Source organism: Limanda limanda, chromosome 10 (assembly GCF_963576545.1).
Source record: "Limanda limanda chromosome 10, fLimLim1.1, whole genome shotgun sequence".
Classification (NCBI taxonomy): Eukaryota; Metazoa; Chordata; class Actinopteri; order Pleuronectiformes; family Pleuronectidae; genus Limanda; species Limanda limanda.
Genome location: NC_083645.1, coordinates 27262082 through 27289983, shown reverse-complemented (window position 1 = coordinate 27289983; position 27902 = coordinate 27262082). Strand labels below are relative to the sequence as shown.

General features: G+C 44.4%; 3 protein-coding genes across 4 annotated transcripts; 2 read left to right on the top strand and 1 right to left on the bottom strand.

Moving 5' to 3' along the window:
- The first annotated feature begins 742 nt into the window (after positions 1-742).
- Positions 743-2552, top strand: LOC133011501 (interferon-induced protein with tetratricopeptide repeats 2-like). The gene is made up of 2 exons (XM_061079227.1): positions 743-813; positions 1171-2552. The coding sequence occupies exons 1-2, from the start codon at positions 743-745 to the stop codon at positions 2474-2476; spliced, it is 1377 nt and encodes a 458-aa protein (XP_060935210.1). The 3' UTR covers positions 2477-2552.
- Positions 2553-6696: 4144 nt separating this feature from the next.
- LOC133011292 (interferon-induced protein with tetratricopeptide repeats 1-like) lies at positions 6697-9336 on the top strand. Its single transcript, XM_061078988.1, has 2 exons — positions 6697-6757; positions 7328-9336. Exons 1-2 carry the CDS (start codon positions 6753-6755, stop codon positions 8622-8624), a joined length of 1302 nt encoding a protein of 433 aa, XP_060934971.1. The 5' UTR covers positions 6697-6752; the 3' UTR covers positions 8625-9336.
- A 2230-nt stretch (positions 9337-11566) lies between these two features.
- Positions 11567-26019, bottom strand: pcdh12 (protocadherin 12). 2 transcript variants are annotated; one of them, XM_061078986.1, is made up of 5 exons: positions 22806-26019; positions 19143-19234; positions 16003-16154; positions 12596-12763; positions 11567-12167 (listed from the first exon to the last, which is right to left on the bottom strand). In XM_061078986.1, exons 1-5 carry the CDS (start codon positions 25671-25673, stop codon positions 11899-11901), a joined length of 3549 nt encoding a protein of 1182 aa, XP_060934969.1. In that variant the 5' UTR covers positions 25674-26019; the 3' UTR covers positions 11567-11898. The 2 variants fall into 2 exon arrangements, with proteins under 2 accessions (XP_060934969.1, XP_060934970.1); XM_061078987.1 differs by having other exon boundaries at positions 19143-19231.
- Positions 26020-27902: the final 1883 nt, after the last annotated feature.

The window sequence follows — 27902 nt, the reverse complement described above, 5'->3', positions numbered from 1 at the left end:
GTCACAGCTGTAAACCACAGGCACCAGATTCAATACACTGTCATCTGGGACAATGTGTCATTCCACCGCTCTGCTCTGGTCCAGAACTGGTTTCAACACCATCCACAGTTCACTGTACTATACCTTCCACCATGTTCTCCGTTTCTAAACCCAATCAAAGAGTTTTTCTCTCTGCATGGCAGTGGAGGGTTTACGATCTCAGACCCCAGGCTCAGGTAGTCCTCATTGAAACCTGAACTGGATACAGAATTTTCTGCTAGTCTGATATTTGCTGAGCTTCCAGTGTTATGCACACTACTGTAGTAGCATGAAAACTGGGATGTGTTTTGTTGTGATTCTCCATGTTGACATGTTGACTGATTTGGGTATATGGAGAGAAATAAATTATATTTTCATGAGTCTGCAGCATTGGTCTTGTGTAGTGTTTGGTGAATTTATTGTCTATTTGCACTTTCTCTGTGTACTTCACTTACAGGACTCTAATCACTGAGAACTGGAATTGCTACAAGTGTTTTAGGTTAGCAGCAGCAGTGTGTAACTGGTTCAAACAGAATTAAGTCATATGAAGCGTGTGTGTTTCAATTGGTAACAAAATATGGTTTTGATAAATTAGTGTATAGTTTTGATAGTTCTGCTGATTGTGTGTGTGGTTGTGCCAATTGTGTTTAGTGTTTTGAAACATCGGGCCCTGTTTTCAAAATCGTGCTTAAGCAATAGAGAAAAACTGTACACACAAATGAAAATGAAAGGTCGCGTCGCCTCGTCTGCTCCATATAACGCCGCTCCGCAGTCCGACGTTCACACAGCTGCAGAGTCAGAGGAGACGAGATGAGTTGAGTTCATTTCATTCACGATTCTTCATGAACATTAATGATCCTTTAAGTCTGTGACAGTGTTTGTTTCATCACATGATCTTGTGTATTGACCTTATTAATAAGAATAATATGTGTCTGTAATTATGTTGATATGAAAACTTTTTTTTTCACACGATAAACGGTGCAGAAAAGATTTGAAAGTGTTTAAAAGAGAATTTGTTAAGATAATTATAATTAAAGTAAAATCAGGAACTTGAGTCATTGTTATTTTACTGTTGAATGAATCCTTTTATCAGAACATTTGATATCAGCCCACTGATGATGTGTTTTAATGTTTATAATTCATCTCCATCAGTGCTGTTAAGAGTGAAATGACCCTGGAGGGCCAGCTGGGGGCGCTGCAGTGCCACTTCACCTGGGATCTGGAGCCCAGCAGGGCCAAACTTCCGAGAATCAGGGACAAGCTGCAGGACATCGGCACAGAGGGAGGACGCAAGTGGCTGGGACACATCTACAACCTGCAGGGGTACGTCCACTTCAAGCTGGGGTCCATTGAAGAAGCCAGGAGCTTCTTCAGCAGAGCCGAGGAGGCCTTCAGGCAGATGAGAGGAACAGAGGAGGGTCCCTGGCTGGTGGTGACCTACGGGAACCAGGCCTGGCTGCACCATCATCAGGGAGAAGAAGCAGAGAGTCGGGCTTGTCTGTCAAAGATCGACGTCCTGACTGAGGATCCACCGATGAAGGGGCTGCATCCGGAGATCTGCGCTGAAAAGGCCTGGACTCTAATGAAGTTCAGCAGAGATCAGAAGCTTCTTATTATTGTGAATTATTACTTCCGGAGAGCCATCCGGATGCAGCCGGATGTGGTGGAGTGGCAGACCAGCCACGTGTTGTGGTTTGTTAACTTGTCCAAACACAGTGAAACAGGGGTCAAGGACAATATCATGGAGAAGCTGAGAACAGCCAAGGAACAGGATCCAGAGAACCTGTACCTCGCTGCCGTTTACTTCCTGCAACTCGCCAAGAAAGGAAAACCAGACCAGAGTGGAGCACGAGAGTTAGCCACAAAGATTCTGAGGAACCCTGTCAGCAGCTACAGTGGAATCAAACCTCTGCTGAGGTTTTACAGAACCTTCACCTCCCTGGACGGGGCTGTGGCTTTGGCCGAAGAGGCTCTGAAGCTCCATCCGGATGAACGTTATCTGAAAAGATGTGCCGCGCTCAGTTACAAATGGAAGATCTGGGAGAAGGACAGTTGCTCAAGTCCGAGTCTGATAGAGAAAGGGATCCGTGCCCATGAGGAGATGATTTCTCTTTATCCTGATTCCTCTTTTATAAAGAAAATGGATCTCGCAACTATTTATGCAAAGTCAGAGAACACGAACACCAAGGCCAAAGCTGAGGAGATCTTCCAGCAGCTGCTCGCAGAAGATCTGGAACCTGATGAACAACAAATCCTCTTCAACAAATATGCAAAATATCTGTTCTTCACTCAATGGCAGCCGAAGATGTCAATCAAGTATCACATGAAGGCGGCGGAGATCCCAATCAAGACCTCCCATCAGAAGAGCAGCATCCAGCTTCTGGAGAAGATCAGACACAGAAGGGAGAACCAGGAAGTGGACCGGTTTCTGTCCAGGCTGAAAGAGTCTCAGAAATAAATCCACCAGATATCATCCACACACAATCTGAATCTATTTGCATTCATCTAATTCACGGGAGAGTAAATCCACGTGGATTTATAGATTCAGATGTTGAGAACACAGATGATCACATTTTAATTCAGCTTGTATTCGTACGGAGTCGGATCACAACACAGTGACTGACCGGGGAAAGTGGTGGAGTTCGTTTTTTAACGTGAGGAAATGTTTGAGTTTATATATAATATATAATATAATGTATTACTTTGTAGATTGTAGTATTGGTTTATTTTTGAAGAAATTGTACTTTCTTGATTCTTGTTGTTCTGGGTTTGTACCATCGGGGTTGAATGCACTTAATGAGCTAAATGAAATGTAATGTAATATAATAGTGATGCACATGTAGCAGCAGGTTTCAGGTATGAGAGAATCATACATTATTGTTGTGATGAAAATTGAACTCTGTAAAGTGAATGTTAATTGTTCATTTGTAGTATAACCTGAATATATTAATAGGTTTGGGTGCACAGAGTATTTCAGCTGTACTAATGCTATTAAACACTTTGTCTTTAATTGTGTCTTGTGTTTCCCTGAAAGAAATCTATGATACTACAAAATCATTTGAAACACCTGAAACTTTTTCCCCTTTTATTTGAATGAGCCATTAAAATACAGTAAAGGTTGAATAGTTTTAAAAAGAAGTCAAACATCAGCAGAAATGTCCTTAACGTTCTGAAGAAGAAAAGTACAATGAAAGTATGAAACCACAGATTCAAACAGAGTTTTAATATCAGGCTGCTGTAACTCCTACAATCCACTAGATGTCAATGTGTTTATTCTCTGGTTTGGACAGAGTGGATTTTAATTCATCAACAAAATTCTTAATTCTTCACAAAAACAATTAATTCATGAGTTATTGTTTCTGATGATTATCTTCATCTCCATCATCCTTACGAATAAACACAGCTGATGAAATGTCAGATTAAAGAAGCAGCTCTGATCCTGTTTCTGTCTCATACAGGAGGCTGCCACTAGGTGGAGCTGGTGGTATCTTGAATGAATGTTTCTCTGATCACACACACACACACACACACACACACACACACACACACACACACACACACACACACACACACACACACACACACACACACACACACACTCACACACACACACGCACACGCACACACACACTTACACACTCTTTGCACAGACTTCCAAACACTTTTTAACATTTTAGTTTAAACTTATATTTTATTGAAAAAAGTTACAAAGGGGCAGTAGTCTAGGTGTGAGATGACCAGAACCTGGACCAGAACCTGCACCAGAGCCTGGACCAGAGCCTGCACCAGAACCTGGACCAGAGCCTGGACCAGAACCTGCACCAGAGCTTGCACCAGAGCCTGGACCAGAGCTGGCACCAGAGCCTGCACCCGAAGCTGCACCAGAGCCTGCACCAGAACCTGCACCAAAACCTGCACCAGAGCCTGCACCAGAACCTGCACCAGAGCCTGCACCAGAGCCTGCACCCGAACCTGCACCAGAACCTGCACCAGAGCCTGCACCAGAACCTGCACCAGAACCTGCACCAGAGCCTGCACCAGAACCTGCACCAAAACCTGCACCAGAGCCTGCACCAGAACCTGCACCAGAGCCTGCACCAGAGCCTGGACCAGAGCCTGGACCAGAGCCTGCACCAGAACCTGCACCAGAACCTGCACCAGAGCCTGCACCAGAACCTGCACCAAAACCTGCACCAGAGCCTGCACCAGAACCTGCACCAGAGCCTGCACCAGAGCCTGGACCAGAGCCTGCACCAGAGCCTGCACCAGAGCCTGCACCAGAACTTCACCAAAGCCTGCACCAGAACCTGCACCAGAACCTGCACCAGAGCCTGCACCAGAACCAGCACCAAAACCTGCACCAGAGCCTGCACCAGAACCTGCACCAGAGCCTGCACCAGAGCCTGGACCAGAGCCTGCACCAGAGCCTGCACCAGAGCCTGCACCAGAACTTCACCAAAGCCTGCACCAGAACCTGCACCAGAGCCTGCACCAGAGCCTGCACCAGAGCCTGCACCAGAGCCTGCACCAGAGCCTGGACCAGAGCCTGCACCAGAGCCTGCACCAGAGCCTGCACCAGAACTTCACCAGAGCCTGAACCAGAACCTGCACCAGATCCTGCACCAGAACCTGCACCAGAGCCTGCACCAGAGCCTGCACCAGAACCTGCACCAAAACCTGCACCAGAGCCTGCACCAGAACCTGCACCAGAGCCTGGACCAGAGCCTGCACCAGAGCCTGCACCAGAGCCTGGACCAGAGCCTGCACCAGAGCCTGCACCAGAGCCTGCAGCAGAACTTCACCAGAGCCTGCACCAGAACCTGCACCAGAGCCTGCACCAGAACCTGCACCAAAACCTGCACCAGAGCCTGCACCAGAACATGCACCAGAGCCTGCACCAGAACCTGCACCAAAACCTGCACCAGAGCCTGCACCAGAACATGCACTAGAGCCTGCACCAGAACCTGCACCAAAACCTGCACCAGAGCCTGCACCAGAACATGCACCAGAGCCTGCACCAGAACCTGCACCAGAGCCTGCACCAGAACCTGCACCAGAACCTGCACCAGAGCCTGCACCAGAACATGCACTAGAGCCTGCACCAGAGCCTGCACCAGAGCCTGCACCAGAACCTGCACCAGAACCTGCACCAGAGCCTGGACCAAAACCTGCACCAGAACCTGCACTAGAGCCTGCACCAGAGCCTGCACCAGAGCCTGCACCAAAACCTACACCAGAACCTGCACCAGAACCTGCACCAGAACCTGCACCAGAACCTGCACTAGAGCCTGCACCAGAACCTGCACCAGAGCCTGAGTGAGAAGGGGGCGTGTCCTCCTGATGTTGTGCAGCATGAATCGACAGGATATGTTGTTGCAGTGATGTTGGCAGAGAGAGAGAGAGGAGGTTGAGCGACACACCCAGGTTCATCTTCCTTTTACAGACAAATTAAAGTTAAGTTTCTGTGTGTGTGTGTGTGTGTGTGTGTGTGTGTGTGTGTGTGTGTGTGTGTGTGTGTGTGTGTGTGTATGTGCGTGTGTGTGTCAGTTTATTTTACAGACAAATCAAAGTTACAGTTTTTCTCGAATGCTTAAGCACGATTTTGAAAACAGGGCCCGATGTTTCAAAACACTGCACACAATGAGCACAACACACCAGATCCTTTGCAAAATGAAACACTCTTGTGACAACTATACATTAATTTATTAAAACCATTTTTTGTAACCATATGAAACACACACGCTTCATATGACTTTATTTAGTTTGAACCAGTTACACACTGCTGCTGCTAAACTAAAACACTTTTTACAATTCTACTTTTCAGTGATTTGAGTACTCTAAGTGAAGTACACAGAGAGAGTACAAATATACAATAAATCCACCAAACACTACACAGGACCAATTGCATGAACACTAAAATCGAAAGTATTACACAATTATCAAAACCTTTCACTCAAGAAGAAAAACATGGGCCCAGATCTGCTCCACTATATCAGCACAATGTCAGACTCACACTTTTTACAAAACAATACACACACTTGTATTGTATACATTAGACACAGACGTATATCATGATGTCACTTCCTTGCATCACATCATTGTGTGTGTGTGTGTGTATGTGTGTGTGTGTGTGTATGTGTGTGTGTGTGAGTAAATTTCGTTTACATACAAATTATAGTTAAGTTTCTATTTGTGTGTGTGCGTGTGTGTGTGTGTATGTGTGTCTGTGTGAGTAAGTTTCGTTTACATACAAATTATAGTTAAGTTTCTGTTTTTGTGTGTGTGAATGTGTGTGTGTGACAAAGTTTCTTTTACAGACAAATTATTTGTGTATGTGTGTGTGTGTGTGTGTGTGTGTGTGTGTGTGTGTGTGTGTGTGTGTGAGAGTAAGTATTGTTTACAGACAAATGACAGTTATGTTTCTGTTTGTGTGTGTGTGACTAAGTTTATTTTACAGACAAATGATTTGTGTATGTGTGTGTGTGTGTGTGTGTTCGTGTTTGTGTGTGAGCTAGTTTCCTTTAAAGACAAATGATAGTTAAGTTTCTGTTTGTGTGTGTGTGTGTGTGTTTGTGTGTGTGTGTGTGTGTGTGTGTGTGTGTGTGAGTCAGTTTATTTTACGGACAAACGAAAGTGAAAGTTCGCCTCAGTTCGCGTCGCGTCGCCTCGTCAGCTCCATATAACGCCGCTCCACAGTCCGACGTTCTCACAGCTGCAGAGTCAGAGGAGACGAGATGAGGTGAGTTCATTTCATTCACGATTCTTCATGAACATTAATGATCCTTTAAATCTGTGACAGTGTTTGTTTCATCACATGATCTTGTGTATTGACCTTATAAATATGAATATGAAAACGTTTTATTTCACACGATAAACGCGGTGCAGAAAAGATTTGAAAGCTCTTTCCATTCGGTTGCATTTGTTTTTTCCTTTTATATATAATTCTTTATAATTAAGATGATGGTTAAACTTTGTCAAAATGGTTTGATGACATCATCTTATCTTATCATCAATCATAATTTGATGTTATAAATGTATTACTCCCCAATACTGACATCAGCCCAGGGTGTGATATTCATCATTATTATTTATAGAAAACTTTTCAAAAGCCAGATTACAGAAGTCAAACAAGGCAGCACTAAAAACAAATGAGACATGAAACTGTTTAAAAGACAATTCGTTAAGTTATTTATAATTAAAGTAAAATCAGGATATTTAGTTATTTTGCTGTTGAATGAATCCTTTTATCAGAACATTTTATATCAACCCACTGATGATGTGTTTAATGTTTATAATTCATCTCCATCAGTGCTGCTAAGAGTGAAATGACCCTGGATGGCCGCCTGGGGGCGCTGGAGTGCCACTTCACCTGGGATCTGGAGCCCAGCAGGCCCGAACTTCTGAGAATCAGGGACAAGCTGCAGGACATCGGCACAGAGGGAGGACGCAAGTGGCTGGGACACATCTACAACCTGCAGGGGTACGTCCACTTCAAGCTGGGGTTCATCGGAGAAGCCAGGAGCTTCTTCAGCAGAGCCGAGGAGGCCTTCAGGCAGATGAGAGGAGCAGAGGAGGGTCCCTGGCTGGTGGTGACCTACGGGAACCAGGCCTGGCTGCACCATCATCAGGGAGAAGAAGCAGAGAGTCGGGCTTGTCTGTCAAAGATCGACGTCCTGAAGACTGAGGATCCATCGCAGGACGAGCTGCACCCGGAGATCTGCGCTGAGAAGGCCTGGACTCTGATGAAGTTCAGCGGAGATCAGAAGCTTCTGGCAGATGATTACTTCCAGAGAGCCATCCGGATGCAGCCGGAGGTGGTGGAGTGGCAGACCAGCCACGTGTTATGGTTAGTTAACATGTCCAAACACAGAGAAACAGGGGTGGAGGCCGACATCATGGAGAAGCTGAGAAAAGCCAAGGAACAGGATCCAGAGAACCTGTACCTCGCTGCCGTTTACTTCCTGCAACTCGCCAAGAAAGGAAAACCAGACCAGAGTGGAGCACGGGAGTTAGCCACAAAGATTCTGAGGAACCCTGTCAGCAGCTACAGTGGAATCAAACCTCTGCTGAGGTTTTACAGAACCTCATTCTCCTTGGACGGGGCTGTGGCTTTGGCCGAAGAGGCTCTGAAGCTCCATCCGGATGAACGTTATCTGAAAAGATGTGTCGCGCTCAGCTACAAGTGGAAGATCTGGGAGAAGGAGAGTCATCCAATTCCGAGCCTGATAGAGAAAGGGATCCGTGCCCATGAGGAGATGATTTCTCTTTATCCTGATTCCTCTTTTATGAAGAAAATGGATCTTGCAAGTATTTACGCAAAGTCAGAGATCACCAAGGCCAAAGCTGACAAGGTCTACAAGGAGCTTCTCACAATGGATCTGCTACCTTCTGAACAACAAGTCTTCTTCAACATCTACGCAAAATATCTATTCTTCACTCTACGGCAGCCGAAGATGTCAACCAAGTATCACATGAAGGCGGCGGAGATCCCAATCAAGTCCTTCCATCAGGACAGCAGCATCAAGTCTCTGGAGAAGATCAGACACAGGAAGGGGAACCAGGAAGTGGACCGGTTTCTGTCCAGGCTGAAAGAGTCTCAGAAATAAATCCACCAGATATCATCCACACACAATAGAAGTGCAGTTCATATTTCAACGTGAGGAAATGTTTGAGTTTAACGACAGGTAGCTTGAGAATGTTCTGATGGTGGTGATAATATATACGCATTAAAAAGTCTTCAATATAATTCCTATATCTGTTGAATACCTGTTCAACTGTTTTCAGAGTGGTTGTAATATAGCACTTTGTAGTTTTGTAGTTTTGCTTTATTTTTGAAGAAATTGCACTTTCTTGATTCTTGTTGTTCTGGGTTTGTTCCTACGGGTTGAATGCACTTATTTTAAGTCGCTTTGGTGAAATGTAATGTAATGTAATGTAATACTGACATTGATAATAGTGATGCATATGTATGAGCAGGTTTCAGGTTTGAGAGATTCATACATTATTATTAGAGGAAGACAACATTGAAACACATATTCTTAAAAAACATATTAAGTGGCTGCAGTCATCATGTGTTGCTGATGTGGAGGAAAAGTTTTGCTGTTCCTTAAGAAACAGCTTGTTTGTAAAGTTTATTAAACAGAACAGACTCTTTATTAAATGTATTAATGTTTTGAGTGATGAAAATTGAACTCTGTAAAGGGCATTTCTTAAATTGATTGTTAATTGTTCATTTGTAGTATAACCTGAATATATTAGCAGGTTTGCAAGCACAGAGTATTTCAGCTGTACTAATGCTATTAAACACTTTGTCTTTAATTGTGTCTTGTGTTTCCCTGAAAGAAATCTATGATACTACAAAATCATTTGAAACAGCTGAAACATTTTCCCCTTTTATTTGAATGAGCGATTAAAATACAGTAAAGGTTGAATAGTTTTAAAAAGAAGTCAAACAGCAGCAGAGATGTCCTGAACGTTCTGAAGATGAAAAGTAGAATGAAAGTATGAAACTACAGATTCAAACAGAGTTTTAATATCAGGCTGCTGTAACTCCTACAATCCACTAGATGTCAGTGTGTTTATTCTCTGGTTTGGACGCAGTGGAATTGAATTCATAAACAAAAGTTGAATTCTTCACAAATACTATTAATTCATGAGTTATTGTTTCTGATGATTATCTTCATTTTCATCTTCCTGGCGAATAAACACACAGATGATGAAATGAAATGTCAGATTAAAGAAGAAGCTCTGATCCTGTTTCTGTCTCATACAGGAGGCTGCCACTAGGTGGAGCTGTTGGTATTCTGAATGAATATTTCTCTGATCACACACACACACACACACACACACACACACACACTCTCTCTCTCTTTGCACAGAGTTCCAAACACTTTTTTACATTTTAGTTTAAACTTATATTTTATTGAAAAAAGTTACAAAGCTGTTTTTTCAACGAAACAAAAAACTTCTCTTGATACAAAACTCCAAAAAGTTGGAAAAGACTATTTACAAAGTGCTGATCTTCTGATTCACAACATTCAGGACAATGAAGTTGGATCAAACCAATAATTTAAGAGACGGATCCCAGTGATTCATCCAGAACAAACAAACCCGAACGCAGTAATCTTAAAGTATTTTTACTCCAGTTGTTGAACATGTGATGTTTCGACTGAGCTTTGACAACAAACTGCTTCAAGCTGCGTTCAGCTCCTCACTGTTCTTCAGACTTTAGGAAGAAGAGAAAAAATCTGAGCGTTTAACTTCCTGACAGACAAAACAAATCGACCACGATCCGGCTTCATGTCCCAGAGAAACACAGACAGGAAGTTCTGAGTGGGTTCGTGGTCGAAAGAATCCACAACAAGGAAACCCACATTCTTCTGCTTTCAGATTCACCATTAAAGTTTATTTTTCTCACTGAAGTTCCTGCTACTTCCTCCCTTCACTTCCTGTTTTTGTTTTTTTTTGTTTTTCCTGAGTAAATATCCTGGAACTAAATCTGTCTTCATCCAGAACGACTCCATATCTTTAATTCACTGTTAATTAAACCTGGACTGAAGAGCCTGAGGCTTCGTGATTAATAATGAGAAACAGGATGGAGCTGTTGAACCTTTTCAACAGGAACAGAGTGAGGAAGCTCATCCTGTGTCATCGGTCCAAAGCTAAACATCTCAGGTCAGGATCAGGTCAGGAAATATGGAAACTTTTTAATTGTTTAAATCGTTATAACGCTCATCATGTTCAGTATAAAACATGTGAGGAGTGATGCTTCCCTCAGGACTTTGATTTGATTTGATCTTCCTCCATTTTGTGAAGTGATGAGGTAGAAAACCACTCAGAGCTTTGTTGATATTAAAAAAACAGAAGTTGTCTTTGTGCGTCGCAGGACAAACGTCCTCTTGTCTCTTGGAGACATTGAGCCACTGTCTCCTGTCTCCTGTCTCCTGTCTCCTGTCTCCTGTCTCCTGTCTCCTGTCTCCTGTCTCCTGTCTGTGCTAATGCTAAAATACCACCAGCATCACGTCCCTTAGTCAGAGAAGTTTCTGTTCTCACCAATTTTACATGAAACAAAATCAAAAGCCAAAGTTCATCAGAGTGAAATGATCTTTTGTCACGTCTCTTAAATTCCTCCAGATTCTCTCATATTCCTGTAACTCCTCCTGTCCACTAGCTGCCTGCAGGTCACCTGATCTCCACGCTCCCCTGGGCACCTGCTCCCTCATTAGTCACATATATATATAAACAATACTTATTTCCCATATTTTACCTTTGTTTGAATTCCTTCCTCTGAGTATCCTCTGCTCTGAACACGGGTATAAAACCATCTTTCTTCTTCTTCACACATCTTGGTTTCCAGTCACTTCTCAGCACCTTTAAAGCTTTAAAATATTCCAGTTCTCACTGTATAAATAATGGAAAGTCAAAGGTCAAGATCGACTTTGTCAAAGAGGAAGTCAAGAAGAAGACGCTGTTGAGACATCAAAATAAAAAGCAACAACATTTGATATGAGGAGGAGGAGGAGGAGGAGGAGGAGGAGGAGGAGGAGGAGGAGGAGGAGGAGGAGGAAGAGGAGGAGGAGCTATCGAACAGGCAGCTGCTGCCGCGGCCTCCATGTTCTCATCTGACGTTTCACTTTAACGTGTTTTTCATCTCATTCAGGGAAAGTTAAAAACAAGAAGTTGCGAAGTTCGGGAAGTGAGTTCAACTGTGAGAAATTCACCCGTCGTGTCGCGGCCTCTCGATCGAACCTGAAAGTTCGTACAGTGTTTTTTTAGCGTCGGATCTCGAGTCTCGTCATCAAACTTTTCAGTTAACGTCTAAAAATAGATTAATCATAGAAACGAGTGAATCTGCGTCAGTCAGTCTTTTCCAGTGTTCAGTTATATTTGATGGTAGAGTCCTGATGGCGCCGCGAGGCCCGGACGCTTCTCCGTGTTCCCAGAGTTCCTCGGTGCGTTTCCCGCCGCGGGGGGCGTGGCGTTGGCGTCCAGGCCGAGCGAGCGCCGGTACGCCGCAGAGAGTCGGTACAGGACGTCCGGTCGAGGGCCCGGGTGGGCGTCGGCCTTCTGCGTCATCAGCATTTCAAACAGCGTGCTGACCTCGGACAGGAGGGCGCCGCCCAGTGGGCCGTCCTTCTCTGGACTTTTACCTGAGAGGAGGAAGAAGAGAAGGAGGTGTCACTCTGCTGCTTCCTCTGAGAACTAAAAACTTTAAAAAGTTTTGGTAATGAGTATTTTTAGTTTGCCATGATAATAAACTTAATATGAATTCTTTATTACTGTTGCTTAAGTAAAATTGTGAAATTATTATAGCCTTACCTTTTTAATACTACTTTCTAATATGTTATAGACCTTAAAAAAAAAAAGGTTTAATGAAGATTAAGACCAATTAACAACCAAATTCTTTTCCAGAATGAATATTTGTTTAATTTTACTCCCTCAATTTATTTCTTATTGATCCACTTAATTTCTTTTAAAATATTTATTTATACCAACTTTTGTTTCATGAAGAAATTAAGTTGATTTAAATTAAAGTGTCTTTTATGATTTAAAGTAAATGTAGTTTCTGGTGTTTTACCGAAGGTGGAGAAGGAGGACGAGGAGTCCAGACAGTCCCTTGGGAGAAGCTCAGATTCAGGGGACGGAGGCCCGTTGGGGACAAACACGTTGTCGTGGTAATCGCCTGCGAGCGGGAGAGAGAGTCTCGCCATCCAGGACGGGTCGGTGACCTCCGAGAAGACGTCGTCTGCAGAAAGAGAGAGAGACAGAGACACGTTTGCACTCGATGATTTAGATTAAACCAGATTTTATCGAGTGAAGATGAACGTGGATCTGAAATGATTCTGTTTCTAAATCAAACAGAAACAACCGTTAACATAAACTACTGATGCAACCAAGAGACTCATATTCGGTCGTCATGACCTTTGACCTCCGACCCCTGAATCTCATCAGCTCATCTTTGAGTCCTAAGGAACATCAGGACAGAATCTGAAGAAGTTTCCCTTGTTTGGTTCGCCAGATTCTCTCCTGAGGACGAAGTGAGACGTCGAGGCAGGAAAAGGAGGAAGTGACACTCTCTGGTTTTATCGACTCCCGTCAACAGGATTCTCCACATCTGTTGTGTCACTGAAAACATCCCGTTCTGAAAACATGTGTCTGTCAGAGGCGTGAACACCGGGCGTGTGCGAGTGAACACACACAGAGTCTCATTGAGTCATTTACTGTAACACACACGTTGTCTAATGCACAGAAACACACAAAGGTTTAACACCTTGTTGTCTCTGTTCGGATCTTCATCCTGTTTACATCCAATTAAATGTGAGGATCATTTTCTCAGCCTGTTGTTCTGCTCATGTGAGAAACAACATGACGCTGTGTTGCTCACGGTGCAAAGATACTGAGGCTTTATATTTTCTTTATTATTAAATGTTTCAGTCTTTAGTATTTAATAAACTCTGAATGATGATTATTAACTGATTCTGCTTCACAGAGAGTGATGTACGTGCATCATCCCCCATTTCCACAATATCTTGTTTTAGAAGGAAACTAGAACAATTGAGGAATGGGAATAATATATATATTTTCAAGCCTTTTCAGCTTTTAATATAAATCTTTAATAGATAATGGAAGTAATAAAAATACCAGATTTGCATCTATACACAAAGCCTTATTCATTATCTCTTGATTGATCCTTTTTGCTGTTTTCATCATCTGTATTTGTTTTATTTTTCTTGTGTCAAAAGAAACTTTTTTAGTTTAAGATTTGAATTTCGTGCTCAGAAACAAACGGATCAACCTGCCTCGTTTATTTAAAATCAAAACGTTTCAACTCGGCTCAGACTCATCAGCCTGAAGAGCTGCGGTCTCCTTCATGTAACCACAACCAGATGCAAGGAGTTAACTCACACACACACACACACACACACCAATGCATACACCCGGTGTGGCCCAGACCGCCCCCCAAGCCCCCCAGCCCCCCAGCCCCCTCTTTGTTTTGGCAGGTTTTCACCACTGATCCTCTGAATAGAAAATCCTCTTTAAATGACCAAACGCTTCGAGTTTCAGCAGATTCTCCGGAGATAGAATCGTCTGCTGCTTCACGTCTGACCCGGTGTTGATGTTAGAAGAAGAAGCTGTCGACACCCTTGTGTGTTTCACGTCGTAGTGAGTCCATCTGTGTGTTGTTGTGTGTGTTGTTGGGCCTCGTCGGTCCATTAACACACCTGCTGCAGCATTACAAGCTCTGATCCTTTTGTGTTAACTGAGCTGCAGGTTCATCTTCCTGCCTCAGTCCTGATCTCAGCTTCTCTGTTTGAATTCTTCACCAACTCTTTAAACTTTCAGAGTTTGATTATTTAAACATTAACACATTTTACCTGGAAATACAACCAGTTATTTTATTTGAAAAATCTAATCTGAGCACAACCTGCTGTGAATCTCTGTCAAATATGTTAAACGTTTCAGAATCATGTTTAAAACTGTCTTGTTTAAGAATCAGTTCATCAATTAACTTAACTTATTATAAAAGTCTTGTGTTACAGAGTCTTGACAGATTCATCTTCTTCTGATTCTGACTCTACAGATGAGTCTCTAAACTTTAAGTAAAAAGTGGTGGAATATGAAACACACTCTGAACAGCTTCGATCTGACAACGTGATTCTGAGAACACACACAGTCCCAAGACATGGAGAAGAATGAACACACACAAAGACACACACACTCACACACTCACACATCATATCATCTTCACACCTGAACAAAGGATCAGGTGTTTGTGTGATTCACAGAGGTTTGAAGAAGACGCAGCAGTCGAACACATACACACACACCCACACACACACACACAAACACACAGACACACACTCACACACACTCACACAGTTGTCGCTCTGGTGTGAGTTACACTGATGTTGGCGCCTGCAGCGAAGAAGGTGAGTCAAGCATCGCACACATAAAACAACACACTCCCACACACACTTTTGTTTCTCTCTCTCCTGCCCTGAAGTGAAGCTCGCTCGACCGGCGGTAATCCCCTCTGCTCTGACCACACACACACACACACACACACACACACACACACACACACACACACACACACACACACACACACACACACACACACACACACACACACACACAGGTCTACATGTTGAATTCCCGGGAAAACAATGAGCTTTAAGAGTTTGAGGTTCACGTTAATATCTTGGTAAAACTTTGTGGTCGTATATCATGATACAACAACATGCTAATGAAGTGACATTAAAGTGACACTTACATGTTAATAATACAAACACTTTACACAATAATAAGAATTTGGTGGATTTTTAGCCATAAAACACAAAATCAGATCATTTCCCGATGAGAATCCTTGAATCTCAGAAGCCGGAGACCCATGAAGACAAAGAGACGAGTGGGCTGTGGGTGGATGTGGATGTAGAACCTGTCACTGGGTTGTTTCCTGTTTTCTACCTCTGTCAGTGTGAGTCCATTGTGAGTGCAGAGTGTGTTTATTCTGCGCGGGAACAAAGGTCACATGCTCTAAACCTCCAGTTCCACCAGGAGCTCGCTGACAAACACTGAGACGCTGAGTTCAGCATCTGGAGAACAAAGATGACTTCTGACTCGCACCAGGACACACAAACTACATAACACAACTCCTGTGCATGTAAAACTCTCTTGTTGTATGAATGTACAGGATAATACTGTAAGTTTGCAGTATTTCGTCCCGTATATTACCATTGAACTGTTGTAGTACTTATTGTATCATTGTGTTAAGTTGTGAGCAGCTCCAGAGAAATTCCCCCATAGGACAATAAAGTTTATATTATCTTATGTACATTGTTCTTGATTTTTCAAAAGACGTTTAAATATAAAAACAATTAAAGCACAACTTTGTTTAACTGTGTGTGTGTGTGTGTGTGTGTGTGTGTGTGTGTGTGTGTGTGTGTGTGTGTGTGTGTGTGTGTGTGTGTGTGTGTTGTGTACCAGGGTGGTTGAGCAGGTTGTGTAGCCCCTCCTCCAGCTGAGGGTCTATGGGCGAGTCTCGTCCTGGTTCCCAGTCCATGTCCCCGGCCTCGCTCTCTCCGTGTCCACTGTCCTTGGTGCTCTGCCAATCAGAGCAGTCCTGACCTCCATATCTGCAACAAACACACAACAAACACACAACTTTAAATATCATCCAGATCGACAACTTCCTCCATAAACATGAAACAGAGAGAGGATGAGTGGAGAGTAGAATTGTCCTTTGTGTCCTTTTTGATTTCCTGACAAACCTCTGGCAAATTATACATACAATTATATAGAATTAAAGTGGTGTTTCCCTAAAACCACAGATTTGTCTTAACAATGTGAAAACAAGGATTGATAATTTACTGCACAAAAAAACAGTAAAATAGAACTGAACAGTCAAAACATGGAATAAACAAAGATCTTCAGTCAGAAAACACGTGTTTTTCACAGAGAAACAAAAGAAGCAGACGGAGAAACTGATGATAACATTCCTGAGCTCATGATAAGTACGGTGAAAACCACCAGTCACACTTTCTGAGCTACAGTGTGGGTCTGTGTGTGTGTCTGTGTGTGTGTCTGTGTCTGTGTGTGTCTGTGTGTGCATGCTCTAACAGGAAGTCTGATAAAGATGAGTCGGTCACAAACTCATCTTATCCAGAGTGAAGATTAAAATCTTATCAGACTCTGAGATGAGAAGATTTTCTGTTCAAGTTTATTCATGTTTATTTGAAAAGTCCCAGAGAGAAGAAATGATCAAAATAAAATAAAAGTCCAAACTCCTGTAAGAGCTCAACACTCTGCAGGTGTGTGTTGCTGCCGCGGCACGAAAAGAAAAGTCACCTCATTATGTGAAAAGGGATTTTTTAAATATCTTTTTACGTTATTATGACATAAGTTACAAACGTATCATTAATGGATAAAACAAAATAAGACATATTCAGTTCACTGAAATGTGTGATGAATAAAATAATGTGAATTGAACCCAGTGACTGTGATCCGACCTTTAGCTCAGTTCGTCTACTGAAATCCACACGAGTGACAAAGTGATTCACGCAACTCTGTGTGTGTGTGTCTGTGTGTGTGTGTGTGTGTGTGTGTGTGTGTGTACGTGTTGAAACAGTGCCAATATGAAACAGAGTATGTGTTGTATCAAGGTGATGTCAGATCTTATCTCATCGCCATGGCGACGCTGAATTACCTGCTTCCTGTGGACCAGTCAGACAGAGCCCACACACACACACACACACACACACACACACACACACACACACACACACACACACACACAGTCACACACACACACACACACACACAGTCTCTCACACACACACACACACTTTATAAGACACTCATCCTGTGACATTGAATGTTTGACTCCGTGTCCTGTTTGTCTGTTGCTGTTATTTCAGTCGCTGCAGGTCAGTCGGTCACAGACTCGGAGGAAAACGTTCATCAGCGACGACTTCGACACGTCAAGCTAACGTTTGTAAAACCGACGATAACAATGGAGCTCGGACTCTTCAGCTGCTCGCTCACTTTAAATTAATTAATTAATTAATTAAACTTCCTGCACACATGCACCAATCAGCTGAGGTGTAAATCCCTCGTTGTGTGTGTTTGTGCATCTACATGTGAACTGGATGTGGATGTTTGACACTTTCTCATCTCTTCAGGATTTGTTAAATTGTTAAAAGAACATTATCTACAGAAGCAGCAACATCTGCTCACGGCTGCAGTCTGAAGCTCTCGTTGATCTTTGCACAAACAAACACAACAGTTCTGGTTCAGGAGAAACATCTGTGAGTTTTTAGAATCGGTGGCATTCCCGGTTAACGTCCGGTGAACCTGCAATCAGCCGCAGCTGGTTTGATCTGAGTCTGAAACCTGCAGCCAGCTGGATCTGGATCAGACCTCTGGAGATGAAGAGAGGGATTCTGACTCTTTTCCTCTTTTAGATTTCAGTCTGTTTTTAAATCTCAACTCTCTCCCTCCACCTGGAGAGTAAAGGTCCCAGTGAACAGCTTCATTCAGCTTCTCCACTGGTTTCAGAGCGACTACACATCTGAGAGTCTGAATCAAGCTTTGTTTGTTTAAAACCTGAGCTTTCGTCTCAGAGCAGATATTATTCCTAATTATTTAAAAACTTTGGCCACATTTAAAATGACATTTTAACATCATATATGACAGAATATAATTTATTCAAATGCTGCATTGAGAGATTTGGTTCCATCTTTGCAAAATTTTCGAAAAAGAAGTATTGAGACTTTAGCCTAAGTTAAGATTTGCACTTGGGCAACAAATATTCAAGTTTCAATATTAGAATAAAAAACATTTGTGGTGGTAAAAACATAAAAAACAGAAACTAATCTCTGTTTCTCGTCATTTTCATTGAGTAAACCTCAGACTGAACCACATGAGACGAACTGTCCACATTATAAAAACTACACTGTTCATATCAGATCAAACTGGTATTTTATTATTATTAACGTCTCTAAATCTTATTTATTTAAAGTTTATATTTTAAAGATGCTGTTTGGTTTGTTCACTCATTCATCCCACAGACAACTTTTATAGATATAAACTGTAGTTTTATACATTTTCACAAAGTGTCTCAGGTCAAACTGAGTCATTTCTAAACGCAGCAAGTTTTCATGTCAGTTTGAGGATAAAGTGATAAAATAAAAGCTCATTGTGTTTAAGATGAAAACATCTGAGAATGTGAATATGAAAGCAGAGGGAGCTTATTGGTTTGACTTTGTTGTGGTTTTGTTGAGCCTGAGGAGGAGGAGGAGGAGGAGGAGGAGGAGGAGGAGGAGTAGGAGGAGGAGGAGGAGTAGAACGAAGAGGAAGAGGAGGAGGAAGAGGAGGACTGACCTGCCGTTGCGATGAGAATATTTGTTCCCTCTGATTATTGGTTTGACTTTGTTGTGGTTTCGTTGAGCCTACATCAGAGGAGGAGGAGGAGTAGAACAAGGAGGAAGAGGAGGAGGAGTAGGAGTAGGAGGAGGAGGAGGAGGAGGAGGAGGAGGAGGAGGAGGAGGAGGAGGAGGAGGAGGAGGAGGAGGAGGAGGAGGAGGAGGAGGAGGACGAGGACGAGGATGAAGAGGAGGACTGACCTGCCGTTGCGATGAGAATATTTGTTCCCTCTGAAGTTTGTCCTCGGCTGCAGCTGACCCTGTCGGAGGAGGGAGAGGAGCTGGGAGATCTGCTGCAGGGAGGAAGAGGAGGAAGAGGAGGAAGAGGAGGAAGAGGAGGAAGAGGAGGAAGAGGAGGAAGAGGAGGAAGAGGAGGAAGAGGAGGAAGAGGAGGAAGGTTAGAACTCACAGACTCTCATAAGATCTGCACCTGAATAAGAAAAAGCTAAAGTGTTTCTATACCAGCGTCTGAAAAGCCTCTGATACTCCTAAGTATCAGTTAGGGATCAGTTCAGCAGAGACACAGAGAACAGGATCAGAACTTCTCTTGTTGTTTAAAGACTTGTTCATTGACCCACAGCGCTGGGAACAGTGGGATCGTCTCTGTTGCTTTAGCTGCTTGAACAACATCAGCTTTTAAACACACAGGTAAAAAGAGAATAAACATGATTTTTCTCTTTTCTAACGGGTCAGTCGGTTGAACAGTGTGAGAACCGAGCGTCTGCGTCCGTCTCACTGCTCCCAGCGTTCTGCTGACAGCTGCTGTTATACAGCGGATACACACTGATCACCAGGGAGGAAACACACACACACACACACACACTGGGCAGGGTGTGTGTGTGTGTGAGTGTGTGCATGCTAATATATGACTTTGTTTCAGTCCTAATGTTTGTGTGGTCTGTGTGTTTTTAAACGTGCACGTTGCTGCAGCAGCAGGAAATGGCCTCTACGTAAAAGCCTATTCTTCTCTGGCCGGTTTCCTTCCAGGATGGACGGCGAAATTTGGACGAGCCGAGGGTGTGTGAGTGTGTGTGTGTGTGTGTGTGTGTGTGTGTGTTGAGGTGTAGGTGAAAACCCCCTTCTCCTCCTCCCAGACGTCCAGAGGCCTCTTCCTCTCCGATCTCGAGGGAGGAGAGAGACTTCTGAAGCCAGAAAGGTGGAGGAGAGGAGAGGGGGATGCTGGGTAAAAAGAAAAAGGCCTCTTCCTTTCTTTAATGGGAATCACGTGAGGATGTCGGTCCCGGTCGAGCTCTTTGTTCTGCGTCTGCCGGGCGAGGCCGGCGACTTTCGCCCTCAGTGACGTGGTTCAGTGTTTCAACCAGAGAAGCTTCTCTACAGCTCCAAGCTCTGGATCTGATTCTGAGGATCTGAGTCTCGATCACGAGTTTAACTCATCACTGAGCTCGTAGAAGGAACTTTACTTGATTTTGATTGTGTTTTAAATAGGGCTGGGCAAGTTAACTCGTTTTAATCGAGTTAACTCAAGTGATGAGTTAACTCGATTGTTTATCCGCCAATTATTTTCTTTTTTCCTGTTCTGCATCAGTCAGCAACAGACTTTCACAAAATAAAAGCCTGACTTTCACAATAAAACAATAAATAATCAAACCTGAGTTAATGCGAGATAAAATAATTAATCGAGTTAACTCATCACTTGAGTTAACTCGATTAAACGAGTTAACTTGCCCAGCCCTAGTTTTAAACCTTTATAAAAGTATGTTTCATCTGTGAAGTTGTAATTGTCTTAATTTTCACTGGTGGCTTTAATTCTCTATCTCAAAACTCCAAAAGTTTATATTAAATTCCAGTTGAGGTCTTCAAATTTGTAAAGTTACCAGTTTTTCAGGCTAAACTTGAGGATGTATTTGTAAAAATAGTATAAATAAACTTAGAATGCAAATGATGTGATTACTTTCTGATAAACTGAAAATAGATGTTCATTAATGGATTATTTAAACACATTCACAAATTCATTCAAATCCATTGCAGGTGTTTTTTGTTAGCTCTTGAGCCTCATGTTTTTCTGACAGTAGGATACTGTTATTTACAATAAGAAAAACTACAGATTTCTCATTACATTGAGGATTATGAGCCTGCAGCTGATGGTGAATGTAAATATGTAAGTACAGTGTAGATACAGTATCTGTGTCTGAGGCTCAGTTTCCTGCTCTTCTCTCTCAGTGGCTGTTTTTAGTCGGAGCTGTTTTTCTTTCCTCTTTCTTCTCGACTCAGTAAAAGTGATTCTCGGGTCGTTTGTAAGTGACGGGAGCAGCGAGTCAGAGCGGAGTCGACTTACACTACAAACACATCACAGCTTACTTTGGCTGGCCCCCCCCCCTCCTCACACACACTGACTCCCCCACACACAGAGCTCCCCCTCCTCCCTCACACACACAGACACACACAGACACACACACACACACACACACACTCGGCTCCTGGTTTCAATATGAATCTGAAATGTGATATTTAGTAAAGGAGGAGAGTGTTTCTGGGGGGCATTAGTGACTGTGACACATGAGCACCTGAATAAACTCTTCACAGTCATCAGTCACTCTCACCCACACACACAGACACACACACACACACACACACACACACACACACACACACACACACACACACAGAGAGAGTCGTGTTTCCATAACTTCAGGGGACATTTAATTGACTAACTCTAACCTTAACCTCAGCTACTTCTTACATAAACCTAAACATAAACCTGAACCTTCACCCAACCACAGTTCACTTCCTGATCCTAACCTCAACCACAACCTCACTGGTGACACACAGCCTCATTAAGACCGAGCTTTTGTCCCCATGAAGTCCACTGGTCCTGACAAGGTCACTTTTTATACTGGAAAAGCTCCTGGAGAGGTTACAAAAATGAGTACACACACACACACACACACACACACACACACACACACACACACACACACACACACACACACACACACACACACACGCAGAGACACACGCAGAGACACACACAGACACACACACACCTTCACCTCCACCCGACTCCAGGCCTCGGGCTGTCTGAGTCATCACACAGGAGGCCGAAAAAGGCAGAAAGGCTGCTGGGAAAATGTAAGGGAAGCTGCTCTGTGTGTGTGTCTGTGTGTGTGTGTGTGTGTGTGTGTGTGTGTGTGTGTGTGTGCGTGTGTGTGTGTGTGTGTGTGTGCGTGTGTGTGTGTGGGCACTACACTCTCTACTCTCTAATGGACTTCACTTCAGATTAATCTCAACGCCTGCAGGGGGCGAGACTTAATTACGCTCCGGCACAGAGTGTAAGCACATGTTGAAGTAAATGTGATCACACGTTTTCTGATGGAAGTAAATTAGATTCGAACGAGAGCCGGCAGCGGCGCGTTGACCTGAATGTCGGCGCCACCGTGGAAAACATAAATAAGAAGACATTAAAAAACCATCAGGCGGAGTTTGTGAAATCATTAAAACGATGTAAATGGACTCATCTGTCAAACCGAGTCGCCGTTTGCTGCCTGGAACGTGACTTCACGACTTCCATCATGAGTGTGAGTGTGGTGGCGAGTTTTAATGAGCGCTGAGCTGAGTGAACTCCATTTTAACTTTGCTATAAAAGACATTATATGCTTGTTAGCGTGTTTCCCAGCATGCACTGTGTTTGGGTTTTCTACAAGATGAAGGAGCTTTTTTCTATTTTACTTCTTACGTATATTTTCAGATGATGGAAATTCTTTAAAACCCACTTGAAATGACCACACACTCACACCAGGGATGATATAAATATAAAATCTGTGAGTCTGATGCCAATTGACTGATTAAACTAAACTGAACTCAGAGTCTGAATGTGCGTGAGTGATGGGAGGAGCCACATCTCACCTGAACCTCTGGAGAAGCTGACGAGAGCTCGATCGAGTCTCCGAACGCAGCCATGGAGAGTCGAACCAGGTTCCGGAGCATCCGCTGGTGCTCTGCGTCCGGACCCCCTCGGCCCTCCAAGGTCTTCGGCCTCCTGAGAGTCGCCTGGGACCCCGACCGAGCCGGCTCCGCCTCCTCCCCCTGAGGCCGTGCCTGTCGCTTTAAGGTGCTTGAGTGTGAGACTGAAGAGGAAGACGAGGTGTTCCTGGATGTCCGGAGAGTTCTGTACGATGTGGCGGGCGTCAGAGGCGGAGCGCCGTCCAGTTCGATGCTCCCGGGTTTCCTTAAGGTTCTGCAGTGATGGGTGACCAGTTGAGTGGCGTCCCCTTCTGGGAAGCCTTGGGAATGGAAGCTTGAGTTCATGGCTGACGGCGTCAAGGTGTACTGCCTCTCAGTTTCTACATCTTCTGACATCACTGGAGGTGGAGCCAGTGGCTGGGATTCACTGTCGTCCTCAGGAACCTCCTCCTTTCGCCCCCGGATGACGGGGATTAGCTGAATGTCCGACTTCCTGATGTTCTTCTGCGGCCGCCGAGGATGGCGGGTGTAGGTGGATTCAGCCTGTCGGCAGTTGTAGGCGTGGTTGTCTCGTTTCTCGGGGCGGCAGAAGGTCGTCACCAGGGCGATGGCCAGCAGAAGCAGCAGGCATGAAGCACCCAGACAGATCGCTAGCATCATGGCAAAACTGAGCTGTGCTCGGCTACCAGGTGACGAGTTCTTCAAATGGTCCTTGAGGTTGATGAAGGTCACCTCCAGAGTCACCTTAGTGGTCAGACTGGGAGAACCCATGTCTGATACAGCTACGCCCACTTTAAAGGTTTTCCCAATGAGCTCAGTAGCGTTGGTGGTGTTAACGAAGAGTTGACCCGTAGCCTCGTCCAACCAGAAGAGTCCGTTGGGGTTTCCGTGGGAAAGGAAGTACTGAACTTCCCCGTTGAGCCCCGAGTCCGGGTCTTCAGCTTTTATAGTTGATGCCATAAATCCAACAATTCCTTCTCTGACAGGTTGATTAATTATAAAATCGGCCGACGCCTCCTCCAGGTCGTTTCCCAGCTCCGTCACCACCTCCCCTTTGTCTGCGTTGACGGGCACGTTTAAAGACACCACGTCGCTTCTCGGCTTCGGCTCGGTGATGACCGGGTAGTTGTCGTTCATGTCCTCCACGTCGACCTGCACGGTAGCGCTGCTGGTGAGAGGCGGATGACCGTGGTCTACAGCCAACACGATGAAAGTGTAGGTGCTGGATTCCTCGTAGTCCAGAGGCTGCCGGATGCTTATGACACCACTGCTCGAGTGGATGTTGAAAATGTCTTCGTCACTGTCCAGGTCTTTGGGGCTTTGAATGGAGTAGGAGACTCTTCCACTGAGTTTCAGGTCGACATCGTGGGCTGCGACCTTGAGAGCGTGGTGGCCTACTTCGTTGTTCTCCTTGACAGTCGCCTGATACAAGGTTGTGGAGAACACCGGGGCATTGTCATTCTCATCCAGAACCAGGACAGGCAGTTGTTTCACACAAGACAGAGGAGGATCTCCATAATCCTGGGCCAGCAGCGAGATGTTGTACTGCATGACCTTCTCTCGATCCAAGCTGCCGTCGGTTACAATCATGTAGTTGTCACCATGAATCTTCTTGAGGCGGAACGGGCCGGATCCTTCCTGTATGCTTGCTATCGTTTTGCCGTTGTCCCCTGAATCTGCATCAGAGACCATCACCAGAGCAAGAAAAGTGTCCACCGAGGTTCCCTCGAGCACGGTGGCCACAGGGGAGTTGGGTGGAGTCCAGGTCATGTGGATCCTCGGTGCGTTATCGTTAATGTCTCTGAGCTTGACGTGCAGTTTGCAGTGCGAGGGGATGGAGTTGGGTCCACGATCACGGGCCTGGATAATCACTTCATAAGAGGTCTGGGCCTCATAGTCCAGGTGTGCTCTGAGACTCACGGCTCCGGTTTGTGGGTCCACAAAGAAAAGTTTGTGAACGTTGGGATGATTGTGTTTACTGAGCGAATACTCCACTTCCCCATTGGCTCCCTGGTCCGGATCGGTGGCCATGACGTTGATGATGGTTGTCCCGAGAGCTGTGTCCTCAGAGAGCTCCACAGTGGGAGTGCCGTCCTCAAACTTGGGGCTGTTGTCATTCGAGTCCTGAATATTAACACGGACTAGCGTGCTCCCAGATTTAAGGGGGTTCCCTTTGTCCCAGGCCACCAAGGTGAGGTCGAAGGAGTTTTGAACCTCCCTGTCAAGTTCTTTGATAACCACTAACTCTGCTTGTTTTGTTCCATCCGGACCAACCGTCACATCCAGAGCGAAATGCTGGTTGACGGACAGCGAGTAGGTCTGGAGACTGTTGGGACCAGCGTCAGGATCCACCGCCCGGTCCAGAGGGATCCGCATCCTGAGGCTGGCGGTCTCTGAGATCTCCACCTCCTGCAGAGGGCTGGGGAAGCTGGGGCTGTGGTCGTTCAGGTCCATGACCTCCACACGAACCCTCAGGCAGTTCATGGCCCCTTGTCTCTTGTAGAGGACGCTGAAGGCCACCTCACACAGGTCAGACCCCCGGCACAGCTCCTCCCTGTCCAGCCGGCCTTGGGTGGAGACGACCCCGTCCCGAGCGCTGACGGAGAAGGGAAGGGCTTTGCCATGTTCCACCACCTGGAAATCCTCCAGGGGACCGGTTTCGTCCCGCTGCCGAAGGTCATCCAGCAGCCGGCCGACCTGGGTCCCGGCCGGCTGCTCCTCCCAGACCTGGTACTTGATGATTATTGATGACGGCTCGGAGGAGCGAGCCTCAGAGCAAAGACTCAGAACCAGAAGCAGAGCCAGCAGCATATTGTTGTGAAGTAAGAAACTCTCTCCTGTCTACGGGCTAAACTGACATTTTTAACAAAAATAAAAGATAAATGTTGAAATTAAAACAAACTTTCAAACTGTCTTTAAAAAGAAAAGATAAGTATCAAGTCTGTCTCCTACAAACAAAAAGAATCTCCAGTTTCTTTTTTCAAAACAAACAACAGAACCAGTGAAGAAAAACTGAAAAGCAAACACCTAATTATTCGGTCAGAAGTCAATTATCTGAAGCTATAATTAAGATTTCTCCCTCCCTCTCTCTACCCGCTCCTCTCTCTCTCTGCTGCTCTGACTCACTCATGCTGCTGCTGGCGTCCGGCCGCTCGCTTCATCCTCCTTCACTCTGCAAAGTTTTCCTTCAACTGAGAAAGTTTGGACGTGAGATTCCACATGCCAGCGGAGCCGCGGCCAATCCGACGGGAGGAGGAGGGGTCTATGCAAATGGGTCCGGACTCAACACAAAGAAAATCCCTCCTGCCCTCAGGAAACTCTGCAGAAACTCTGGAGTGCTTTTAGAGAAACACGACACCGCCGCACACACGCCTGCCTGCGACTGGTTAGACTCATCCCAACCTGCCGCCTGGGCCCTGGACCCCAATCCCAGGGGGGGGGGGAGGGCCACAGGTCACATAGTAGTGAGCTCCAGAGCGATGAGGTATGGTCTGGAGACAGTAAAAACACAAATACAGATATGAAGAGAGGCCGTTATATATTATATTATATATTATATTATATATACAGTGACAGCATCAGAGGTTATAGTAGTCAGTAACTCTCAGTGTTTGAGTCTCTACTGAGCAAACAGAAGTTTATTAAAGTGTTTCTGTGTTTTCTTTAAAGTCTGATGTTTGCAAAGTTGATCGTTTGTTGTTATTTTTTATTTCACCAACTGTGACACGAATGCTGTAAATTCAGAAGCTCGACCTGAATGTGACGAAACCCACTTTCCAGCTTTAACCCTGAATTATAATTATGAAGAATTTCAGTGTTGAGGCCACAGACTTCAAAACATTCATCCAGAGCATCAGTTTGTTTCTCTGCTAAAGTGAAACATCAACGTACTTGGAGCAAGTATTTGCTTTAGATACTTAAAGTATTAAAAGTAAAGATACTCCCATAATGAAATGATCTAAGTAAATGTACTTTGTTAAATCCCACCACTGGTTACAGGTTTTTTCAAGAATAAATACTGGTTCATGTTTATTTATTTATTTGCATGAAAGATTAGATGATAAAATAAGATGAGATATGATGAGAAACAATAACATGGCAGCAAACAATTTATAATATGATAAGAATAAAAACAGTATTCAAAATAAAACTATAAATTATATACAATAACAACACATAATGCAGTATAGACTCATACTGATAATGATCCTGCTAAAGTTATGAGATGTGAATAATTTACTGCAGTATTACACATGCACATACTTTAAATACTTCACACTACATTTCATTCTTTGTTTAGAAACCAGCAGATACTAAATTAAAACCATCCGAACCAGTTGGTGCTCGCAGCCACAGATCAACTGACACAAGCTAAATATTTTCCCAGGATGCACCAGAGCTTATTTTTCATTTGGTCCCTGAAATATCCTGCAGGCTGAGAGAGAATCAAGCGTATCACTTTCCTCTCGGCCGGGGGGGTGGGGGGGCGTCCCCGTCCGATGAGAGACGTCCGCCGGACAGAGGGACGGACGACTGAGGAGGAAACAGAGTTTAAATCATTAAAATACACGAGTCAGACGGATCCATTCACTGTGAAAATAAACTGTTAAAGTTTAAACAGTTAAACTGTTAAGTGAGGCCAAAGTGCCTCAACGGCCCCCTGGTGGCCGGCTGCAGTATGGGTCATTGCACCTCCTCCATGTTAGCAGATGGGACATAAACCGAACTTAAAAATTCAAGTGGACGTTAAATAAATGTTTGTCAAAGATGGTTTCTGTTATTTTAGATCGTTCTTATCAAAACGATGTTTGTTTGGTTTTAATTAGGCTGAGACGTTGTGATTGACAGCTCCCCCCCCCCCTCCCTTTATCTACGGGACAGATATTTGATCTTCATCTGTGGATGGAGGTTGGAAGTGGACACGGGTCGTCCATCTTTCTTTACAGTCAACGGCTGAAAGGGAAAACTGATTTAGACGGAGCAGAGGTCAGCCAATCAGATGAGACCATCACCAAAACAAACACCATCGACCTCCTGTGT